This window comes from Python bivittatus, unplaced genomic scaffold (genome assembly GCF_059951505.1).
Source record: "Python bivittatus isolate LINGU-HERP-01145 unplaced genomic scaffold, Pbiv_v1 ctg000690_np1212, whole genome shotgun sequence".
In the NCBI taxonomy this organism is placed as follows: Eukaryota; Metazoa; Chordata; class Lepidosauria; order Squamata; family Pythonidae; genus Python; species Python bivittatus.
The window spans coordinates 12,452,648-12,472,262 of record NW_028277096.1 but is presented as its reverse complement, the minus strand read 5'-3'; the positions used below and the strand labels follow the sequence as shown (position 1 = coordinate 12,472,262).

The 19,615-nt window shown below is 40.0% G+C and overlaps 1 protein-coding gene across 3 annotated transcripts in view; it reads right to left on the bottom strand.

Moving 5' to 3' along the window:
* Nucleotides 1-869: 869 nt before the first annotated feature.
* The window catches only part of CLIP2 (CAP-Gly domain containing linker protein 2), a 70,652-nt gene continuing 51,906 nt past the window's right edge, over nt 870-19,615 (bottom strand). For 2 of the 3 annotated variants that reach the window (XM_007421185.3, XM_025170120.2), the window contains 8 exons: nt 16,478-17,422; nt 15,008-15,065; nt 13,742-13,825; nt 11,190-11,346; nt 10,097-10,256; nt 8,481-8,666; nt 7,285-7,347; nt 870-5,935 (listed from right to left, as the gene is read on the bottom strand). In XM_007421185.3, coding sequence (XP_007421247.1) covers nt 5,924-5,935; nt 7,285-7,347; nt 8,481-8,666; nt 10,097-10,256; nt 11,190-11,346; nt 13,742-13,825; nt 15,008-15,065; nt 16,478-17,422 — 1,665 coding nt within the window. In that variant the 3' untranslated portion in view covers nt 870-5,923. Of the gene's footprint in view, nt 5,936-7,284; nt 7,348-8,480; nt 8,667-10,095; nt 10,257-11,189; nt 11,347-13,741; nt 13,826-15,007; nt 15,066-16,477; nt 17,423-19,615 lie in introns of those variants that run through there. The other variant, XR_015798165.1, reaches the window with a different exon arrangement.

The following is a 19,615-nucleotide window of genomic DNA, read 5'->3' as shown; positions in this document are numbered from 1 at the left end:
AGTATGTGTTTTGATATGGATCCTTAAGTAAGCCATGGTTAAACAGAACTCCTATTACTAGGCACTATAATAATACAGTACATTAATACAATGATTCATGGTTTAGTGTAATATGTGAACCCAGCCAGTGTCAGATTAGAGCCAGAGAGATGCAGGATCAGTCAAAACCCAGTCAGCTTTCAAGCTCATCAGAGAACCCCGGATCACTCACTCAATGGTTTAATCGACATTACAGTTTAGTCGTGTTCACACATCCTTAACTTGGGTAGTTTTAACTTTGGTTAGATTGTTCGAGTCTTATCTGATGTGTGAAGCCCTTGGTGGGCTTATAGCTTCAAATGTTGCACAATCTCGGAAACACTAGATTAACCCAGTATGTTGTGTATCTTCAGCTTCACTCTATCCCCGGATTGTTGTGAAGATAAAGAGAGAGAAAAGGCAACTGAGCAGCAACACATGAGGCTTGGTAGCAAGTCGTCTTTTGTGTGATGGAGAAAACACAGCATTAATGTACAGCAACCATATGTCATGCATTATAAAGGACAGCCCTTTATTTCAGAAAGCTGTCCTTTAGATTTATTTTTCAAAAACTCACTTTTGTCCTTTATTTTGGGCATTTAACTTTGACCGTACCAGCGGTAGCACTTAATGCACGCTCTTTCACATTCATGTGAAAAATATGGAAACTGAATTGTCTTTTTAAAAATAAATTTATATATGTTGTTTGATTGTAGATATTTTTATTAGAATATGTGTTTTTGTAACGTTTTTCTTGATTTTGCTCTTGAATTTTCCTTTGTAAAGCAAAGTAAACATAAGCAATCACATTTTTTTAACCTTATGAACCTTTTTCAGATTTGCCCTTTTTTTCAGGTTTGTCCTTTATTGTTTCCAAGAAAATATAGTCACCGTATATTAATGGGAAGTTGAAAGATATTAGAAATGGGAGTACAAGAGGAAAACCTTTAAGACTACTTATTAATAAGCAGTGGTGCTGTTTGGAATTTTAATCTCTTCACTCTGTATTTAACTGTAGTAAAAACATTGGGATTATAACTAATGCTAGGTCAGAATCTTTTTTAAAACCTAAAAGCATTTCAGAAATTTGAGTCATCCTTTGATTCATCAGTTCTGTGCCATTATTCACCACGGAGAAGGACAAGAGGCAACTTCTCTTCTGCCACAACTTTTATTGGTTTAGTATGAGCTCATCACACTATAGAAAGCCAGTCTTGGGGCCTGTAATACATGAATACATAATCTGTAGAAGTAGTTACACTTTGACTCCCATCTGTAAAGCTTTGTACAGAGGAAACAAAACAAAACCAAAAAAAAAAAGCCAATAGTAAAATAGACATTCGCTGTCAAATCAATTTTCTTCATCTAACAAAATTTGATAGCCAAAAAAGTGTCTAAAACTACAAAATTAGGATACATACCACATGGGTAAAAGGTTATCCATTTTTTATTACGTCTAGATTTGACTTGATTCTCTTCCTATACAGGAGCCTGATAAATTGGGCTGGCTTGATTAGTGGATTAATACATCTCTTCAAGAATAAATGCTGAATTGCTGGACTGCTCTCCATTGACAGTTGCACTGTAGCTGGGTTTTGACTTCCTGTGAAATGGCTATCCGTATATTTACTTGAAAGCCAACAAGGGGTCAGGCAGCATCATGGTCTTGCCCATAGAATTGCCAACCATAGCAAAATGCTGTATCCCCAGATTTGGTACCCTCCAGATGTACGGGACTGTAACAGAATTCTCAGCATGTTATAATGGGAATTAAAAAACACTGAGTCTGGAAGGCATCAAGTTTGGGGAGACTCACCTAATGTGCACAGGATATAGAAGTGTACATCTGCACTTTCATTTCAAAAGGAGACATGAACTTTTCAACCTTGCTGCCAAAGTTTTACAAAGTTGTTGTTTCCTACAGGGAAAAAAAAAGTCAACCTTCTGGATTTTTGGCAGTAGCTCTCAGCCATCACACCAATGCTACAAGTTCAGGCTTTCATTAAGTGTCCACTAATCCTTCTGCTACTCAGAGTCAGAAGGGCCTGGAAAATAAACTACAGGGATGTTCATGTTTTTATTAACATTTTCTTGTTGTTGAATTTTACTTTCCTTTTGCCTCCTGATGAAAAGGGGAGGCATGGACTGACCTCTTGCTCATAATATAGCAAAATCACTTTGGCTTGTAATCCTATGCAGTGGGGGGATAAACTACTATCAGTTTTTAATGACCATAGTGGACAAATTTTGCCACTGCCCCTAGGAAGAGAAACTAAAGTGAATGGGCAGCTGGAAAGGGCTCAGATAAATAGTCCCAGCAATTTACCAGAACATGATAAATAAAGAAGTTAATTGAGCACCTTCTTTCAACAGACAGCATTTGCACAGAAAAGTAAACTGGAATTCTGATGAATCCTGGCTAATAGTGAATGGTTGGTATGCTAAGGTACAAACTCCCACTTCTTTTCTCCTGCTAGCCCAAGCAAACTAACATTGTAATTGGAATATGGATTCTTAGTTAATTGCTCCTCATGCAGCCAGTGTACATAAACCAAAACCAATCTCTTGTTTAAATGTAGAATAAACCAGGATTCCATACTCAGACATCAAGGTAAGTTTTTCTATTTCTGGATGGTTAAGCTGTTCACATGTATAGAATTAGCCAAGCAGGAGCAAATTTGCATTAACAGGCAGTTCATTTATATTTCCAAAATCTTGGCTTCTTACTGGCCATCTCTGGAATTCAATTCCCAAAAGATAAGTTTGCTTAAAAGCATGATAAAACAGTATCAGTGAAAAGAAGGGGATGGTAAAGATTTGTAGAAGTGCAGCTTTTTTGGTTCAGCCAAAAAATGGCTGAAATTTATCAAAGCAAAAAAAGAACTGTGTTGAGAATTGACACACTAGAAACATCTCCTCAGAGATCCTCCAAAATATCAACTTATTTTTCTGTGGTCTTACTTGTCAGCTTGCTCCAATTCCTGTCCATCAATACAGAGTGCAGAAGAAGGAAAACTAGATCAGAAAACGCCACCATCATTATTTGCTGAAGTACGGCATTGCCCATTTTTGCAGGAAAAAAAGATGAAGTGACAACATTTCAGGTTATACAAATCAACACAGGAATACAGAGAAATGGCAAAGAGCTGAAGAAAAATAATGGTAAGTGAAGACAATGGGTAGCTTATTCTCTCTAATACTGTAAATCAACTTTCCTCATCCTGATGATTCCCATGCACGTTGGGACTCCAATTTCCAGGCTTCTCAGCTAGCGTAGCCAAGGGCTAGAAATTTCTATGCTGGCTAGATATTCCTGGAGGTCCCAATAAAACCAGAGGATGTCAGTTTGTGAAAGTTTACTGTACATACTGGCAAATCTCTCACCATGAAAGTAGAGTCCAAGGCCTTTTGAAGGACCATAAAATACATGAACCTGGCATGGCACTTCCTCCTAAGTAGCAGCTCTCATGAACCAAGATGAGAATCAGTTGGCCACAATCAAAAGAAAAAGCAGCAAAGGCCACATTCTGGGCCTTAGGGAGCCTGATCAGAATCCCATAGAGATAGCTTCTCAGTTGGAACCCTACATTCTCCATCACCAGACCTCTACCACAGATGATATCATGGAGAAGACACAGAATGTGAGGCTCCAAGATAGGATCCTGGCTCTAAATTCAACACGCTCCAGGAAAGGAGCATAGCCTAAGAGGCATAAGGAAGTAGTGGGGTAGTCTGGGCTGAGTAATAAAGAAAGGGCCCAACTAGATTCCATATCTCATTGGAGCAGGCAGCGCAGTTGCTCCAAGGTTCAGATGTTTGGACCTTCTGTGCCCTGGGATTTTACACTTGAGAGTACAGAACTGGGGACACGTGGTTAGAATTAGAGAAAGAAAGGAAATGTAGGCTTATCATTATAAACTCTTTGTTTCTGAATTCCAGCACCCTCATTCAGAAAATAGATGTCTCAGTAACATCGTATTTGAAACTACACCAACAGACTAGCACCACTTCAACCTGTAGGATACATCTTTCTTTACACCAGTCAGACAGCAGTCTGGACTATTACTCACTTTGCTCTCTCATTTGGAATCTCTGAGTTTGATGAGAATTCCAGTAATATGATCTTGCTTTGAATGATTACTAGAATTGACAACAATGAGGATTTTTGCTCCTCTGAAATCCTCAATCCAGTAATGGTGGTGGGATTGAGAAAGCCACAAGGTAATATTAGGAGAATGGAGGGAGTGAATGTTTACACTGGGGTAAAAGTAGATCTATCTTGGAGGCTTCTTCCTCTGGACCACTTCTTAGGACCTCTCTACTTAGCACCAATTTCTAGACAGCTTCTTCTAACAAATCGTGTTTACAAAAGAAGGCATTTTGTAATACAACACTCACAGACACATTCATTCTCCCTCTCAAATCTGCGTACCACTAGCAGAAAAAAGGAGAAAAACCATACAGACCCACAGGAACACACTCTTGCTCCAATCATTCATATTAGAACACATGGACATTTTCTCATCTGGAGATTCATCTTTGTCTCAAGTTTATACATGCAGAAAAATCAAGGGAGAACATACTATCTGGAGACTACTGCCACAGGCTGCAAAGAGTTTGTGCTTCAAAGGTTAAGTTGAACTCTTCTAGCCTCCACCCCAAACAAGTTACTTTTTTTCTCACAAGGAGATTTTTATTTCTAGTGGTAGAACAGATAGACCAATCTGTGCAAAACAGAACCACAGATGCAGGCAATCTATTTTCCACATATTTTGGATTTACAGTTCTCAGTCTTTTGCAGTTCTCAGTCATATTGATTGGGACTGATGGAAGCTGAAATCCAAAACACCTGAAAGACATCAGATTGCCTATATTTACATTTTATTTGGGTGAAAAAGGTTTACCTTCCAGTTCTGCTGCATGTATAAACTGGGCCTAAGTTATTAAATAAAAGAAGCCTTAGGCTACTGGGAAAGTGTTTCAGAATTTCAAGAGTAAAATTGTCAATGGTCAAAGAGAGAGAAAAAGGGGGGGGGGGAGAGAGAGAAAACCCAGCCCCCCAAACTCAGAAGATCCCAACTGCCTCCAGAGCTTTGCTGATTAGACCTCTAGATCAATCTCGATTTTTGTTTCAAGGCCTAGCCATCAGTGGCTTAAAGAAGATGCATCTCTGAACAGATGAGAGATGTAACTGTACGGGCACCAGCAGAAGTCCACCATTGGTTCAATAACTCTAAATCACCAATGACTTGATAATTACTGAAGTTAAAATAAGTTAGAGAAGGTCCACCTCAAAATGCGTACCCCATGTTATATCATTAGGTTTAAGCAAAGTCTCCACATTTCTGACCTCAAGAGTTTTTTATGTAGAGGACAGAGATTCTTTTCAAATAGACATCGGGTTGTTCCCTATGGTCAATAGTGCTTGATCTTAGCTCTTTTGCAGACCTGTAATGGGTCCATCCAGTGGATCTGGAGGAGAAATCTGAATGCTATGTGCAAATTATTAGCTACTTAAGCAAGTATTCAGGGGGGTCACTTAGAAAAATCTCCAATGTCTTTCAAAAGCCACTGAAATGAGGTATCTCACCGGCGCAGCAGGAAGTACCTCCCCGAAACCTGACATGATACACCATGCCAAGAAAAATGATCGCCAAAGGCTGCCGGTAGCAAAGGAGAAATTCAGCCACAGGCACAACTGCTGTACCGCTTCTTTGGGGGAACTGGACCCATCTTAGAATTAAACAAATCACCAGGGAGGAACCCTCCTTCTTTACATCCACTTTGTTCATAGAGTGGAAATACTTTTGGTGGTGCTTGGGAGAGGCATCTCCAAGACTCCCACTTTTCAACAACAGATGCAATGATTTCATATTCTTTTCCACTTCTCCTTGCTTCTCTTCCATCAGTGTTTCTCCTGTAACAAAAGAGACCAGATTAGGAATCTGAAAACTGCTCTCATGATTAAAAATTACTAACCTACAGAACTATTTTTCCTCTGCAGACTATTCCCCCCCCCCATAATGCAATTTGGCTATGTCCACATTTATGACATCTTTTATCCAAATGGCTATAATTTATTTATTTATTTATTTATTTATTTATTTAATTTATTTATTAATTTATATGCTGCCCATCTCCCCCAGCTTGAACAGTATAAAAAATGTATGCTTTGGAAAAAGAAGAGGAGGAAGAAGAAGAAGAAGAAGAGGAGGAGGAAGAAGAAGAGGAGGAGGAGGAGGAGGAGGAGGAGGAGGAGGAGGAGGAGGAGGAGGAGGAGGAGGAAGCAGCTATGTAGCTTAGAATACAGATTAATTATTTTCCATTGAGAAGGTCCTTTGCCAGAATTGGACTTGATACTGACTGTTCCTTAGGATCAGCTTATGCATTAGTTGTGTTCATAAGACGCGCTCACTCATTATTTGAGCCACAATTTCATCAATGAATACAATTTTCTGGGTAAACACAACATTCTGAACCCTAAACTCATTAATTGGCTGTGTTCTAACAAAGTACAAGACTAAAATGGGATGGGTAGTGGGTCAGTATACTACATGGACAAAAGCTAAGAAATTAACTGTGTGGAGGTATTTAATAAGTGGATTCACACAACACATTAAACCAGGCTAGAATGGAGTTGGATAATCTATGATTTGGGATGCAATGGCAATTCAGCCATTGACTCAGAACCAGGGATTCCAGGAATGGTTTTTATTGTAGTAGGATAGAATAATGGAATCTTGAAAGCCTATCAGAGTTTTTCTCTGCTCCGTCTTATTCCAAACAAGATCAAAGCAGGGTTATTTTGAGTTTCTTTCACATGCTTTCCTCTTTTTCAGGACTGAGTCATCTTTTTTGAAACTCCCCACTTAACAGTTTGATCGTTCCCTCCCTCTTCCCAAAGCTGTAGTCTTTCACAGAAACAGACCATCATGTTAAGATGTAATCTGGTTTTTAGAATTTTTATAAAAGCACAGCAAAGTGCAAAGAGATGAACAATTGGTACATGCATGTGTCCTTGGAAAGAGAGTTACATGTCATTTATGGAAATTTGCTGAATAATAAAATAACTGATATGACCATCTTCTAGAACAGGATTCAATTTTTAGAAAAAACCAGTTACAGGGTTTTTTTAATCAGAACAGGTAAACCTATTTCAGTTTGGGGAAGAAAATAATATTAAAAGTACTAAAACAACAGCATCTAACTGCACCCTACTTTACACAATAAGCAGATAAGACATGAAAGATATTTACAGTCACCAACCTCCTGTTTGTGAGATTTTTCCTGCTGATGGACCCCATTAGCAGATCCAGAGTTTCCAATAGTCTAAAATTTTAAATAAGAGCTTTGGTAATAGATGATTTATGAATTCACAGCAATTGGATGATACATTAAAAAGAGACAGAATTCCATAAAAAATGAGTAGTTTTATGTGATGTAAAGAACACTTATGAGAAATTATGGACAAGAAAACCAATAAAAAGCTACAATGTCTTTTTAAAAGAAAAGTGTAAACTGAAATGTATGTCCATATTAATCCCTTCCTTGCATAACAAGCGGCTCAGCTAAAATAACAATAATAAATCCCAGAAATTTATTTGTGCGTCAAATTATACCTGTGTTCAGTATTTCACTGACCGCAGGAATATAGTGTATGTTTCTATCCAGGACAGAATATCAAAACCCACAGACCTGAATATTTCCGTATATGAGAAACATATACAGACAGGAAAGCAGTGTACCAGAGTGAAGACAGATTCATCAGCTCAGTAAGCAACATGCAAATTAAGAACTATTTCAAAAGAGACACCATGATGGTTCTATTTTTTACTCAGAAAGCAGGTGTCATGATTATACAGAAGAAGTGGAAATTACTCATATATAAGAACAACATATTTTAGCAGGTTTGGGGGAACATCAACATAGAAATGTAAGTACTATGTGTAATATACATACAAACATGTACACACACACATACATAGGAAAGTCCATATGTACGTCTTAATAAAGACTGAGCATGATTAATGGCAATGGAATTCAGACAAAGAGTGGGAGAGGAAAAGGGGTAATTAAGTGGAAAAGGAAATGGAATGGAACGTCATGGAGAACAGCATGGCTGGAAGGCCTATTAAGACACTAAATCTCAGCTTGTGTGACCATGATTTCTTAAGTAGACCATAATGGGTTGAGTTGGCACAATGTGCTAAGCCAGACTATAAGTTACAAATCACAGTGGTCGAATTTGCACATCCTACTAGCCCAAAGTCACAGATGAGAGCAAAGTGATGGCGCTTACAGTACATTTGTGAATGTGTACATAAGCCAATAATCCAAGATCTCTCATTGCAGAGCTTGAGAAACCAGGGTAAAAGTGGTCAGTTTCTTTTAACAGCAAGCACAGCCGCCACATCAAACATCCCTAACCAGGTCTGGTCCAGATGTAGCTATGGAACACTGACCTGTGCTTTTTCAGAATAGCTCCGCATGGCTTCCATGAGCTTCTCCATCTGCTGGCCCTGCTCCAAAGCATTTCTCAGGACGTCCTCAGTGCTGACCAGCCGGTGCTGCAATCGGAGAACCTCTGTCTCCGAGGAAGGATCAATGAGGGAATACCGCCGCTGATCCGTTACTGCTTTTTCTTTGTCCTGGATATTGAATTTAAAAAATAGGTTTTTAAAGAAATATCTGCTGTATTAATTTATAGAAGATCAAGAGAAAAAAATGAAATCAGCATCAAAACTGGGGGGGGACAGAAAAAGTGGAAGATGTTCTGAATAATGTTGAAAGGCAGGATTTAGAGCTTGAATTCTGGGTCTCTGTATCAGGAATTTGTGATACAATTTAAGGAAGCCTCTCTTAGCTTTCTGATGTGGAAACTGAGAAGGATGAAGATAACAGAGATATAAAGTTGTAGTTGACTATATCCACACCCTTTTCCATGCAGAAATCAAGAAATAAAACATCTCTCATTTCCTCACTCCATAAACTGTTTCATGGTCAAACTGCTTTCTCAGTCCATAAATATATTTTAATTTCCAGCTGAAATGTACAGCCTTACAACTTAAAGCCATGAGGCTTATTCATACCTTCTGAAGCTAGACAGAATAAATAAATCTTAATGTTCCCCAAATGTGTGAAGGGGTCTCACAGAGAGAAGGAATCAAATGTTGTAAGACCTCTCAGAACTATTGTTCAAGCTAGTGAAAATACACAGAAAATGCTTTGAAATGTCTAAAGCAATCTTGCCTAACTTCAAAACTGTATGTCCTGCTGTGTCATCCAGTCCAGGAATAATTAAATGTGTGAAACAATTTCAAAACAGTTTCTGAAGGTGGCTTGCTAAATGAACCTGTTATGAAATATGATTTCTGATCTGACGAACTGAGTCTAATGGAAAATCTACTGAAGTCCTCTGCAACCAATGTGGAAAGAAGAGAACTTAGGAGAAAGCCTATGGATTCAAGGGTCAGTGAAACTCCTTTCTAGGTATAAGCAAACATTTCATTCTGTCCTTCCTCCAAATCATGCCAATCTGATCTTTCCAGTCTTCTGGAAGTAAATCTTCTGAAATAGGAAGTGGTTCCCAATGTCCTGGACATGGTATAGCTTGGGAATGGGTTTTTTTGCTCATACAGCAACATAAGTCCCTAAAGGGACCACCTGTCCAGCCTTCTGATCTTCAGTTCTCAGCTACCAACATGGACACTAATTGAGGCTGGACAAAACTATAAAAGTGCTTTATTCTGAAAAGCACAAAGTGAAGCAGTCCTTCAGCCCTGCTTCATGAAGCAATGCGGCCCCCTCTGACACAGCCAGTTGACAAAAGAGGCTTTGCACATGCACACTGAGTGCACAGAAGCTTCTTCCACCTACTGGGAAAGCTTGAGGAAGCTCCAGAAGTGACACGAAGGACTTCCACGAGGTGATTCATGCAATTATTGTGCGATAATGAGGTGAATCATATTTCCTCCACAACATATCTCATCAAGTCAAAACTGCCTTGCTCAGGCCTAGCGTACGATGCCTATCACCTGGGCTAAGCCAGCCCTAAATTCTCCACCATCCCTGTACTCACCAGGATGATGAGTTTTTCTCGCAGTCCTTTGATGTCATCTTTGAGCTTCTGCTCCTTCAGCCTCCACTCAGCTTTGTGCACCTCACGGCTTAAGTCTCTCTCGGGGCCTGGCGAGTGCCGGTTGGCCTCCATTAGTAATGCACGCAGCTCATTCAGGCTTCTGGAAGAAGAGTAGGGAGAAAATCAGAAAGAGATCTGAAAGGAGATCTTCCACTTAAGCTGGAATGTGTCAAATATCTTAAGGAATTTGATTTTAATACTGGATCCACTTTTACTTTTTATTAATATATTCTATTGCTTTCAGTTGTTTCTAGCTACTGGTGAGTGAGTCAGCACTCAACATATGGGATGCATTCTGTACACTACTCTAGCCTCCTTTAGGAGGAAGAGATTTACAAAAATTATATAATTTATTTATATTTTTAAAAGCACAGTATGACAGCTAAAAAGCCTTCCATCAATAGTGAGATACTACCTAACCCAACAGAATGCTGCATTTGATAGTTGCCATCTAAAAGTTGATAACTAGGGAGTTAATTATCTAAGAAGACAGTTCCATAATTGCAGTAGCAGCTGTGAGAAGGCCTTGCTCCAAATCACATAGGGGAAGGAAGGAAGGAAGGAAGGAAGGAAGGAAGGAAGGAAGGAAGGAAGGAAGGAAGGAAGGAAGGAAGGAAGGAAGGAAGGAAGGAAGGAAGGAAGGAAGGAAGGAAGGGTCTTTAAGATACCTTACCATTTTTGCTACTATAGACCTTTACCAACCTAGTTTTTCTTAGAAATGTTTGAGATGGCAACTCCTTGAATTTCTAAGCTGCTTAGTCAAAGGTTGGGAATTCTAGGAGATGTCATCTGGAAGGCTCTACAGATTGAAAAGCTACCCCATTCAGGAAACCCCAGAACCTGCCACCCAATGTTTTCCTAGACATTTCCAGTTTTAGAGTTCTACCAAAATTGAGCAGTGACAGTCCTGTGCATAGAAGTCAAGGTTTCCTTGGAACCACTTCTAGATTCTATTACAGAATTCTGAAATCATAACTGGGGTTCCTAATGCTCTGAATATGTCATATTTTCTTTGGGTGGAGAGAAGACTGACCTTTCTTTTTTTAATAGCTCCTGGCTGATCAGAACCAGCTGACCAGAAGCATCATGTGTTTTTCTTGACACTGTTTCTAGATCTGCTTCCAGCCTTTTCTTTTCTTTCAACAAAGAATCCACCTTCTTGTCAGCGCTCTTGCATCTATTTTCCAGTGCTGGCAAACAGAAAGAGAGAGGAGATGGGGGGAAAAACATAGAATAAACTGGACTGGAGCCCTTGGCAAAGCAGGAAGAGGAAGATGTCTACACCAGCCAGTTTGTGATTTATGGATCTGGGTGGAGAACTTGTAACTTTCTAGATGTTGCTGCAGCACAACTCTCATAAGCTCTAGCCATCATAGCCAATAGGTCAGAGGCAGGGTAAGTTATCAAGAATTGAAGCAGGAGGGGATGTGTCTCTTACAACAGAGACACAATATCATCTAAATTTGGCCACAAACAATCCAAACAATCCTCTAAGTTGGGGAGGTGGTAAACAACAGCTCACAGGCATTCCCACATACCCCAAAATTCATGCCCTTAAAAATGTCTAATTTCTAGTGACATGTTTTGGTGCAAATATGCCAAAGAAAGTGTAGAAATGCTAGTTCTCCCTAAAGCAAAATGTATATATTTATATCCTTTAATCCTACCACAAAACAGGCTGAGATTGCACCACTCAACAAACTCAACAACAAAATGGCTGAGTTTCAAAGGTGTGATTTTGCAGCAAAAACATCAAAATAGGCCTGGATATGGATGAGATAAACTTCTATGAGGGATACCATGCCCATTTCTAACTTTAACCCGGACCCAATCCAATTCCTCAGGAGGGTGAATGTGAATTGTGATTCTCCTGGTCAAAAAGATTGCCCCCTCTAAGCATGAAGCAAGGGTGGGGAATATCTGGTCCTCCAGGCACTGTTGTACTCCATTTCAGCCCCAGTCAAGGTGGACAATGATCATGCATGACAAGAGGCTGCATAGAGACCAGGGGCCTTGTGTATCATCACTTCCCTAGGATTTTATGTGTGTTTCCTCAAGTCTACTTCAATTATTTTAGCAGAACTTATTCTCATGTAAAAATGGGCTGGCCATTTCGAGGCCATGCTGGTAAGGCAACATTCTTGCTCTCAGCCTTCCTCTTGCTTCCATTTTTAAGTATTAACTGTGACATGTATATTTTCGTATCATAGTTGAACCTAACCACTGTAATCTTTCAACAAGAGTCTGTGTTGCTTTGATTTTGCTGTGCTGGTTAATGGTAGCCAGGAATACAGGTAACCTAGAGGACTTTCCATGAGTCATGTTGAAAAGGATGGGGCTAGATTTGTGAAGAAAGATGGGGTAAAGATTGCCTGTGCACTAGTTAAAAACATATGTACTAGTTATTTATTGCCGTTATTTTTATCCCACCTTTCAAGATAGCAATTTTCCTATGGTGGCTTATAAATAATATACACAATCATAAGTACAAATATTATTTAAAACAGTTTCCTAGAATATTCTAGAAAAGAATTTTCTCAGGACTTTCCCATAGGGAAGTCAGTGCCTTGGAGGAAGAAGGTGAGAAAGGAAATTGAAAAGTATCCTGAAGATCATCTAATGCAATGTTTTCAACATGGTATCCTACAGATGTGTTAGATAACAATTCTTATGCTTCCCAGCCAGAATAGGCACTAAGTTGGAGAAGGCTGATCAATCCCAACCCTCCTTGTTCACTGAAGGACCCTGCAATGACCGGTATACCAAATCAAACAATATTTATCTAATCCAGGGTTCCACAACTTTTCCAGGCTGAGTAGTACCCTTGATGTGCCACATGCCATGCTCCAAAACTAGATCTGAATTCATCTGACCTACGTTTAAATTTAATTATAATCAAATGCAATATATATGGTTACTCTCCAGTTTAACAAAGAAAAATAAGAACCTGTTTAAACAGATCTACCCACAGCCCAGTAATGGTATCTTTTTGGAAGCAGTGAAAGAATGATGAGATAATAGGTTGGATCCTACCTTGCCCTAAGTGGCTTGCTTTTGGCTTAGTGGGCAGTGTGAGCCCAGCTCTTGTGCTTAGAGGTTTATGTGAATCAAACCACTATGGTTTATTCAACAGACTATGATTTAAAAATCATGGTGCAGTATGTGAATCTAGACACCAACAAAATTTTTGCTAATGGTTAAAGAAAAAACCCATCTCTTAATGTTGTGCTCTCCGCTCCCCAATGCTATAATAGCAAAAACAAAATAGTGTTTTTAAAAAATACAGAATTTTTCAGCTCCACCAATTAAAAGGGCCACCCATTACAGATCCCCCCCCAAAACACAAAAAAATCTTGAACCTATGCAATTAACATACTCTTATCCTAGTCTATCCTTACTTTCAACCCAATTTGCTTGTTTTCCACATGCAAGGAAATTATTTATTAGTGTTCTTTCTTACAAGACCATCTTTATTCTGAAGGAATGTAACTTTGACACTGCATAATCTTTCACGCAACTCCCAAAATGGTTGTGGCTCCACCAAAATAGTTCCATTTTGACCAACACCAGCCCAATGAGACTTACCACTTACTTGGGCCCTTAGAGTATCTGTCTGGGAGACAAGTGACGATACCTCTTTGTCTTTTTTACTCAATTTGTCCTGGAGATCTGTAAAACAAAAAGAAGCACTGAAAACACTATTTTGAATCCCACCCTCCACCTCACCCCTCACCCAAGCATAGAGTTCTGGGAGCTGAGGTCCAACATGCTTGCAAGGACACCAAACTAAGGAAATCTTGCCCGGGAATTCTTTTTCATCATCCTGCAGGCAAGTCCCGTTCACCAAATTACACATTTAGGAGTAAGGCAAAGATAACTTTAGTAGAGACATAAAAGAGTGTTGATACACAGCCTTGCTGGGAGCACAAGTCACTGATTCATTCAAGGCAAATCCAGTGAGAGACAAATGCTAAGAGAAACAAGGTTCAGAGTTACTTTTTTAGATGTACAAGGTAGCTGGGAATTACGTATACTCCTTAAATGCAAAAATATCTCCTGCATGTTCACAGCATACAGTAATTACACCATCAGTCCAGAAAGCAGGAGAAACAACTTCCTACAAAGTGTTACATATTGTCCTCAGCATCTTACCCCTTGCAGAAAAGAATTACACAAAACCAGCCACCTTGTACATCTAAATAAGTAAGCAAGTCCAGTGTCTATGCTTCTAAACTGTTTGACAGACTTTTGAGATTTTTTGAAATTAAAATGACAAGAGAACCTGCCAGACCAAAAATCAATGCCAAAAAGCAGGTAGACTTGCCCTAGACTACTCACTCCAAAGCAGAAAAGAAGAATAATTTTTTTCTGTGACCTCTACAGTATTTCTTTATGAGTAATCCACTGGGGGCTGCAGGTTGGTAGTGCTAAAACTAGAGTCAGAGCTAAACTAGGACCAGGCCATGTTTTTCCTGCACTCTTTCAGCTACCCTTTATGCTGCTCTAATATTTTGATCCTTTATCCCCAGGCTAGGGAAGCAGAAGGCTAGCTTTGACAGAAGTCTGAGATAACTGCTGGCAGAAGGCCTTTGTCAAAAGGCACATAGACGTGGGCCACAGATTTTCAATTGCTGCGCTAAACATCTAAAGAGCAGCAGAGTGAACATGTGCCAGAGTTGTAGCCCTGCAGCAGGTAGCACTATAATTTTTGGGAGAGGGGGCTTTTTGTACAGCATTTGGATGAAAAAGGTCAGTGATGACCCAGGCAGGAACAGAAACTTCAGCCAAATGCAGTGATATTTGTATTCATTATGTCAAATTCCAAGATCCCAAAATGTGATGCACTCTTACCTTCCATTGTTTGTTTCATCTTGATCTTTTCTTCTGAAATGTCATTTGTTTCAATCATCTAAATAAATGTAAAAAAATACACACACACACATATATATATATATATATAAAAATTTGAGATGCCTGACATTGGGAAATCCTACCAGTGGCTGCAAAGGGCTAGACTAAAAGACAGCACTGAGGCACTGATCATAGCAGCGTAAGAACAGGCATTAAGTACCAGATCCACAGAAGCAGGGGTCTATCATGCTAGATAGGACCCAAGGTGCAGACTGTGCAGAGAAGCCTCAGAGACAGTCCAATACATAGTAGCAGGGTTTAAGATGCAGGCAGAAACAGCACATACTGAATGGCAGAACCGTGTAATTGGCATTGTGTACAGGAACATCTGCACAATGTATGGGCTAGACCCTCCCAAGTCCAGATGGGAGATTCCACAGAAGGTTGTAGAGAATAACAGGGCTAAGATCCTGTGGGATTCCAGATCCAGACGGACAGGCAGGTACTGGCCAATCAATCAGACATCATGGTAGTAGGCAAGGACCAGAAGACAGCAGCGCTGATAGATGTAGCAGTGCCAAGTGACAGGCATCAGGAAGAAGGAGTATGAGAAATTAGAGAAGTACCAGGGCCTGAAGGAGGAACTAGAGAGGATGTGGAAAGTAAAGGCCAAAGTGGTCCCAATGGTGGTAGGAGCACTCAGGGCTGTGACTCCTAAGCTGGGAGAATGGCTCCGACAGATCCCAGGAATGACATCAGAGCTCTCTGTCCAGAAGAGTGCAGGGCTAGGAACAGGTAAGATACTACGGAGAACCCTCAAACTCCCAGGCCTCTGGTAGAGGACCCGAGATTGAGGAAGACACTTACCACCTATAGGGGTGAGAGGGGATTTTTAAAAATTATGTTGGTTTGACTTTGGTAATCATGTGTGTTACATAAATTACAATAGCATATTATTATGCAAATGATAAAAACACAGTTAAATTTTGTCCATTGCATGCAGACTCTGGAAAATTGAGGTTTTATTGTGACCATGGGGTCACCATCCCAATCTGCTCTCCTTCCTCCTCCCATATATTTCCTCAATACTCTGAAGATAGTTGTAAGTTCTCAAGGGAAGAACTTACTTATCCTACTTCACTTCATAAGGAGCAATGCATGCTGATTCATTAATTTAATTTATGAATTTAATATAGTAAATGGAACCCTGAATGAACCAAGGCCATAAGTTAATCCATATACCTTGATGTTTGAACTTCCTTTTCAAGGAATCCGAGCCATCCCACATAGTGGCCAGTTTGGAAAAAAGATCTAGCCAACAGCTTAAGCTGTTTAAACTTTTGTATTCTTTAACTTACACATTAATAAGTAAAATAAAAAACAAAAGAGAAAAGGTAAGGAACCATGGCAAATTTCTTTTAAAAAGCAATAGCTAATCATGGACACTGGGCATTTAACTCAAACACTCACATTGGTGGGTTGGGAAGGGTGGAGTGGCTCTGTGGAGTGCAATTTGTTTTCTAACACAAGAACTTTCTCCTGCAACCGCTGAATCTCTTGTTTACTCTGAGCCTCAGTTTTCTGCAGTGTCTCATAGTCCAGCATCTTTTTCTCAGCCAAGGAAATCTGTTCTTTCAAGAAAGCTATGGCTTGTGCCTGGTCCTTGTAATCACTGTGTAGCTTCTCCAGCTCATGGACTCTGAGGTCTGCATCTCGACATTTATCCTTCAAGTCCTGAAGTTCCATAAGCTGCTGGTTTGTTTTGGTTTCCAACTGGATCTTCCAATTGTTGTTGCTTTCTTCCATTTCTTCCTTGACTTCCTGTACCTTCAGCTTAAGACTTTCCTTCTCTTTAATATGAACTGCCATCTCAATGTCATGCTTGGCTTTTAGGTTCTCCAGCTCTAATTGGTGCTCCAATTTGATGCTTTCTACTACAGCTTTCAGCTCCACTATTTCCTTATGCTGGCTGTCAGAGCCTGTGTTCAAAGTAGCCTTGAGGTCCTCCAATGACTTCTGATGGTCTGATGCTAACGTGTCCAGCTTTGACTTCCAGTTGTCCATCAAGCCCATGTTCTCATTGGTGGCCTGCTGAACTTTTTGTTTGAGGTCCACAATTTCTTGGGAGTATTTTTCATTGAGGGCTTTCAACTTCTCAACCTCCTGCTGATGTTTCTTCAAAGTCCTCTCATATTTTTCTTTCAGTTGGATACTCTCTTTCTGGTGCTCCTTGGTGGCTGAGAACAGCTGGTCACGTAAGCGGAGAGCTTCGGTCTGCAGGCCCAGGCTGCGGTCTGGAGACTCTGGCTGATGAGAATTCTTTAAACATTGCCGCAACTCCTCAACCTCACTTTGCCTTAAGGTCAACTCTTCCTCAAGCTGAAGGATTCTTGACTTCTCTGCCACTGTAGTTAACTGAAAGAGATTATTAAAAAGAAAGTTAGAATCAGTGATTGCATTTTCATATGCACTTGTGGGCAACCTGCAGCCCTCCAGCTGTCATTAGAATGCAGCTGACCATTGTCCATCCCAAAACATTGGCTAGGACTGATGGAGTTCAACAACATCTGGAGGGCCATAGCTTCCCTGCTCCTGTAAATCCTAGAGCTTCTTCACTCATTGTGGAAGCTTTCTCTTTTTAAAGTATATTACCAAGGTATTATAAGTATGCATAAAGGTGTTCATCAGCCCTTCCCAATTGGGTGCACTGCTAAAGTGCTGGACTACAACCTCCAGAATTCCTAGTTGTAACTGCTACAGTATGAATGCAATGAAATGTTCATACAGCATGCTCAGCGTGGTTTTCTGGCTTCACAAAATACACCGAGCATAAACTAGCAAATGGGCTGTAGTTACAGTAAGTTACATCTTAACCAACTTGCTCAAATAAATTATGCAAATGCATCTTGTGTGAACAGAGCCAAGGTGTTGGAATCGTTAACATCATACAGCCTGGACAGCAAAGAGTAATTATAAGTATCTTAAGTAGCACACTGGAATGTTTTTGCTACCAAATGCGTGAAAAAGCTCTTAGTAGAGGGATTGCAACTACCTATGCAATGGAAACAGATCTCATTCTTTGAAGGCTTTGGATTTTTGTTTTCGTTTTTGCACCAGGGTAAATTTTCCATTGAGGGAGCTTCCTTTTTTTGTTTCTTTTGGAACTAGGCCATTGACAGCCAGGTTCAATTCCGATTTTCCAGAGAGCAATAGGGAAAACTCTTTTGCCTAGAAACATCACTGCTTCTCCTTAAAAATAAAAGAAAAGGTCTGCATACCAGTCTCCTGCAATCTGGCAGTCTCCATATGTGTGGGGATGAAACTCCTAGAATTTACAATCAGAGTGGCTGCTGGAAGAATGAGTGGGAATGAGACAGCAGAGTTGTGAAATGGTAAGATGGCAAGTACCAATTCAGACATCTGGTGGAGACCACAGCTATTTCACAATCCATATGGATACAGCTTCTCTTGAGAAGCAAACTGGCATCTCAGGGATAAAATCTTTCCCCTTGCTGTGCTTGCTTAAAACAAAATAAAATAAGTTTTTCTTTTTCCTAATGCTATGTCAAAACCTACTTTGCAGTTTCTTAAAAAATGGCTTCCTTGAAAAAAGTGTTTCCTATCTTCTTCTCAATGAGCTTGAAAATGTCTTTAGAAATGCTCTTGGGCTTATTTCTGAGCTTAGGGTTTGGTTAGGGTTATTGTTCATGGTGGCAGAGGTTGCTATTCTGAAGATGTTGTCTTCTGTGGCATCTCTTTCCACCACTCTGAAGCCTCCCTGACAACCCACACTTCCTAATCTGAAAAAGTTCCCTACGAAGAGCCCCACTGTGAGAAGGCAGGGAGGCTAATAGTATACAACAAAAGACAGGATATTGACATACACACTTTGGCCATTTTGTAATTAAATAAATGCCAGCATACGAGATTTTACCCATAAGAATGTCACTGACATCTCTTCCCCTTTAAAAGGAATTTTTAAAAGCAAATTCTTTTTTCTCAGACTGAATGAGAATTGGTAGAAAATAATGCAGGATACGTTTTATGCACGGCATGTGTTTTCTCCTTGCTTAGAGAAATCTTTTCTCCCCTCTGCACAAAACCTCACCCACCTGCAGCTTGAAATGGCATGGCTGAGCCCCCCAAATTAGGATTCCATTGCACCATTCTGCTGCATGTACAAACCCAACCTTGGTGTGATGCTGTAATGCAAAATGTTGGCCATAGTCTATCCCAGTGTTTCTCAACCTTGCCTACTTTAAGATGTGTGGACTTCAACTTCCAGAATGCTGGCTGGGGAATTCTGGGAGTTGAAGTCCACACATTTTAAAGTTGTCAAGATTGAGAAACACCGGTCTATCCCATCTATCAACCCTGCCTTCCCATATACCATCTTCACTGCCTTCACATGCCTAGCTGGCTGGGGAATTCTGGGAGTTGAGCTCCACATGTCTTAAAGTTGCCAAGTCTGAGAAGCACTGCGGATTAAACACCTCAAGATTTGAGTGGTTTGCAGGTTTGCTGAGCGGCTTTTAGAAACTTGCTCCTTCAGCCTCAGCATTCTCCATCTTGAAAACAAAAACCTTGGTGACTTTTTGTTCAGCATAG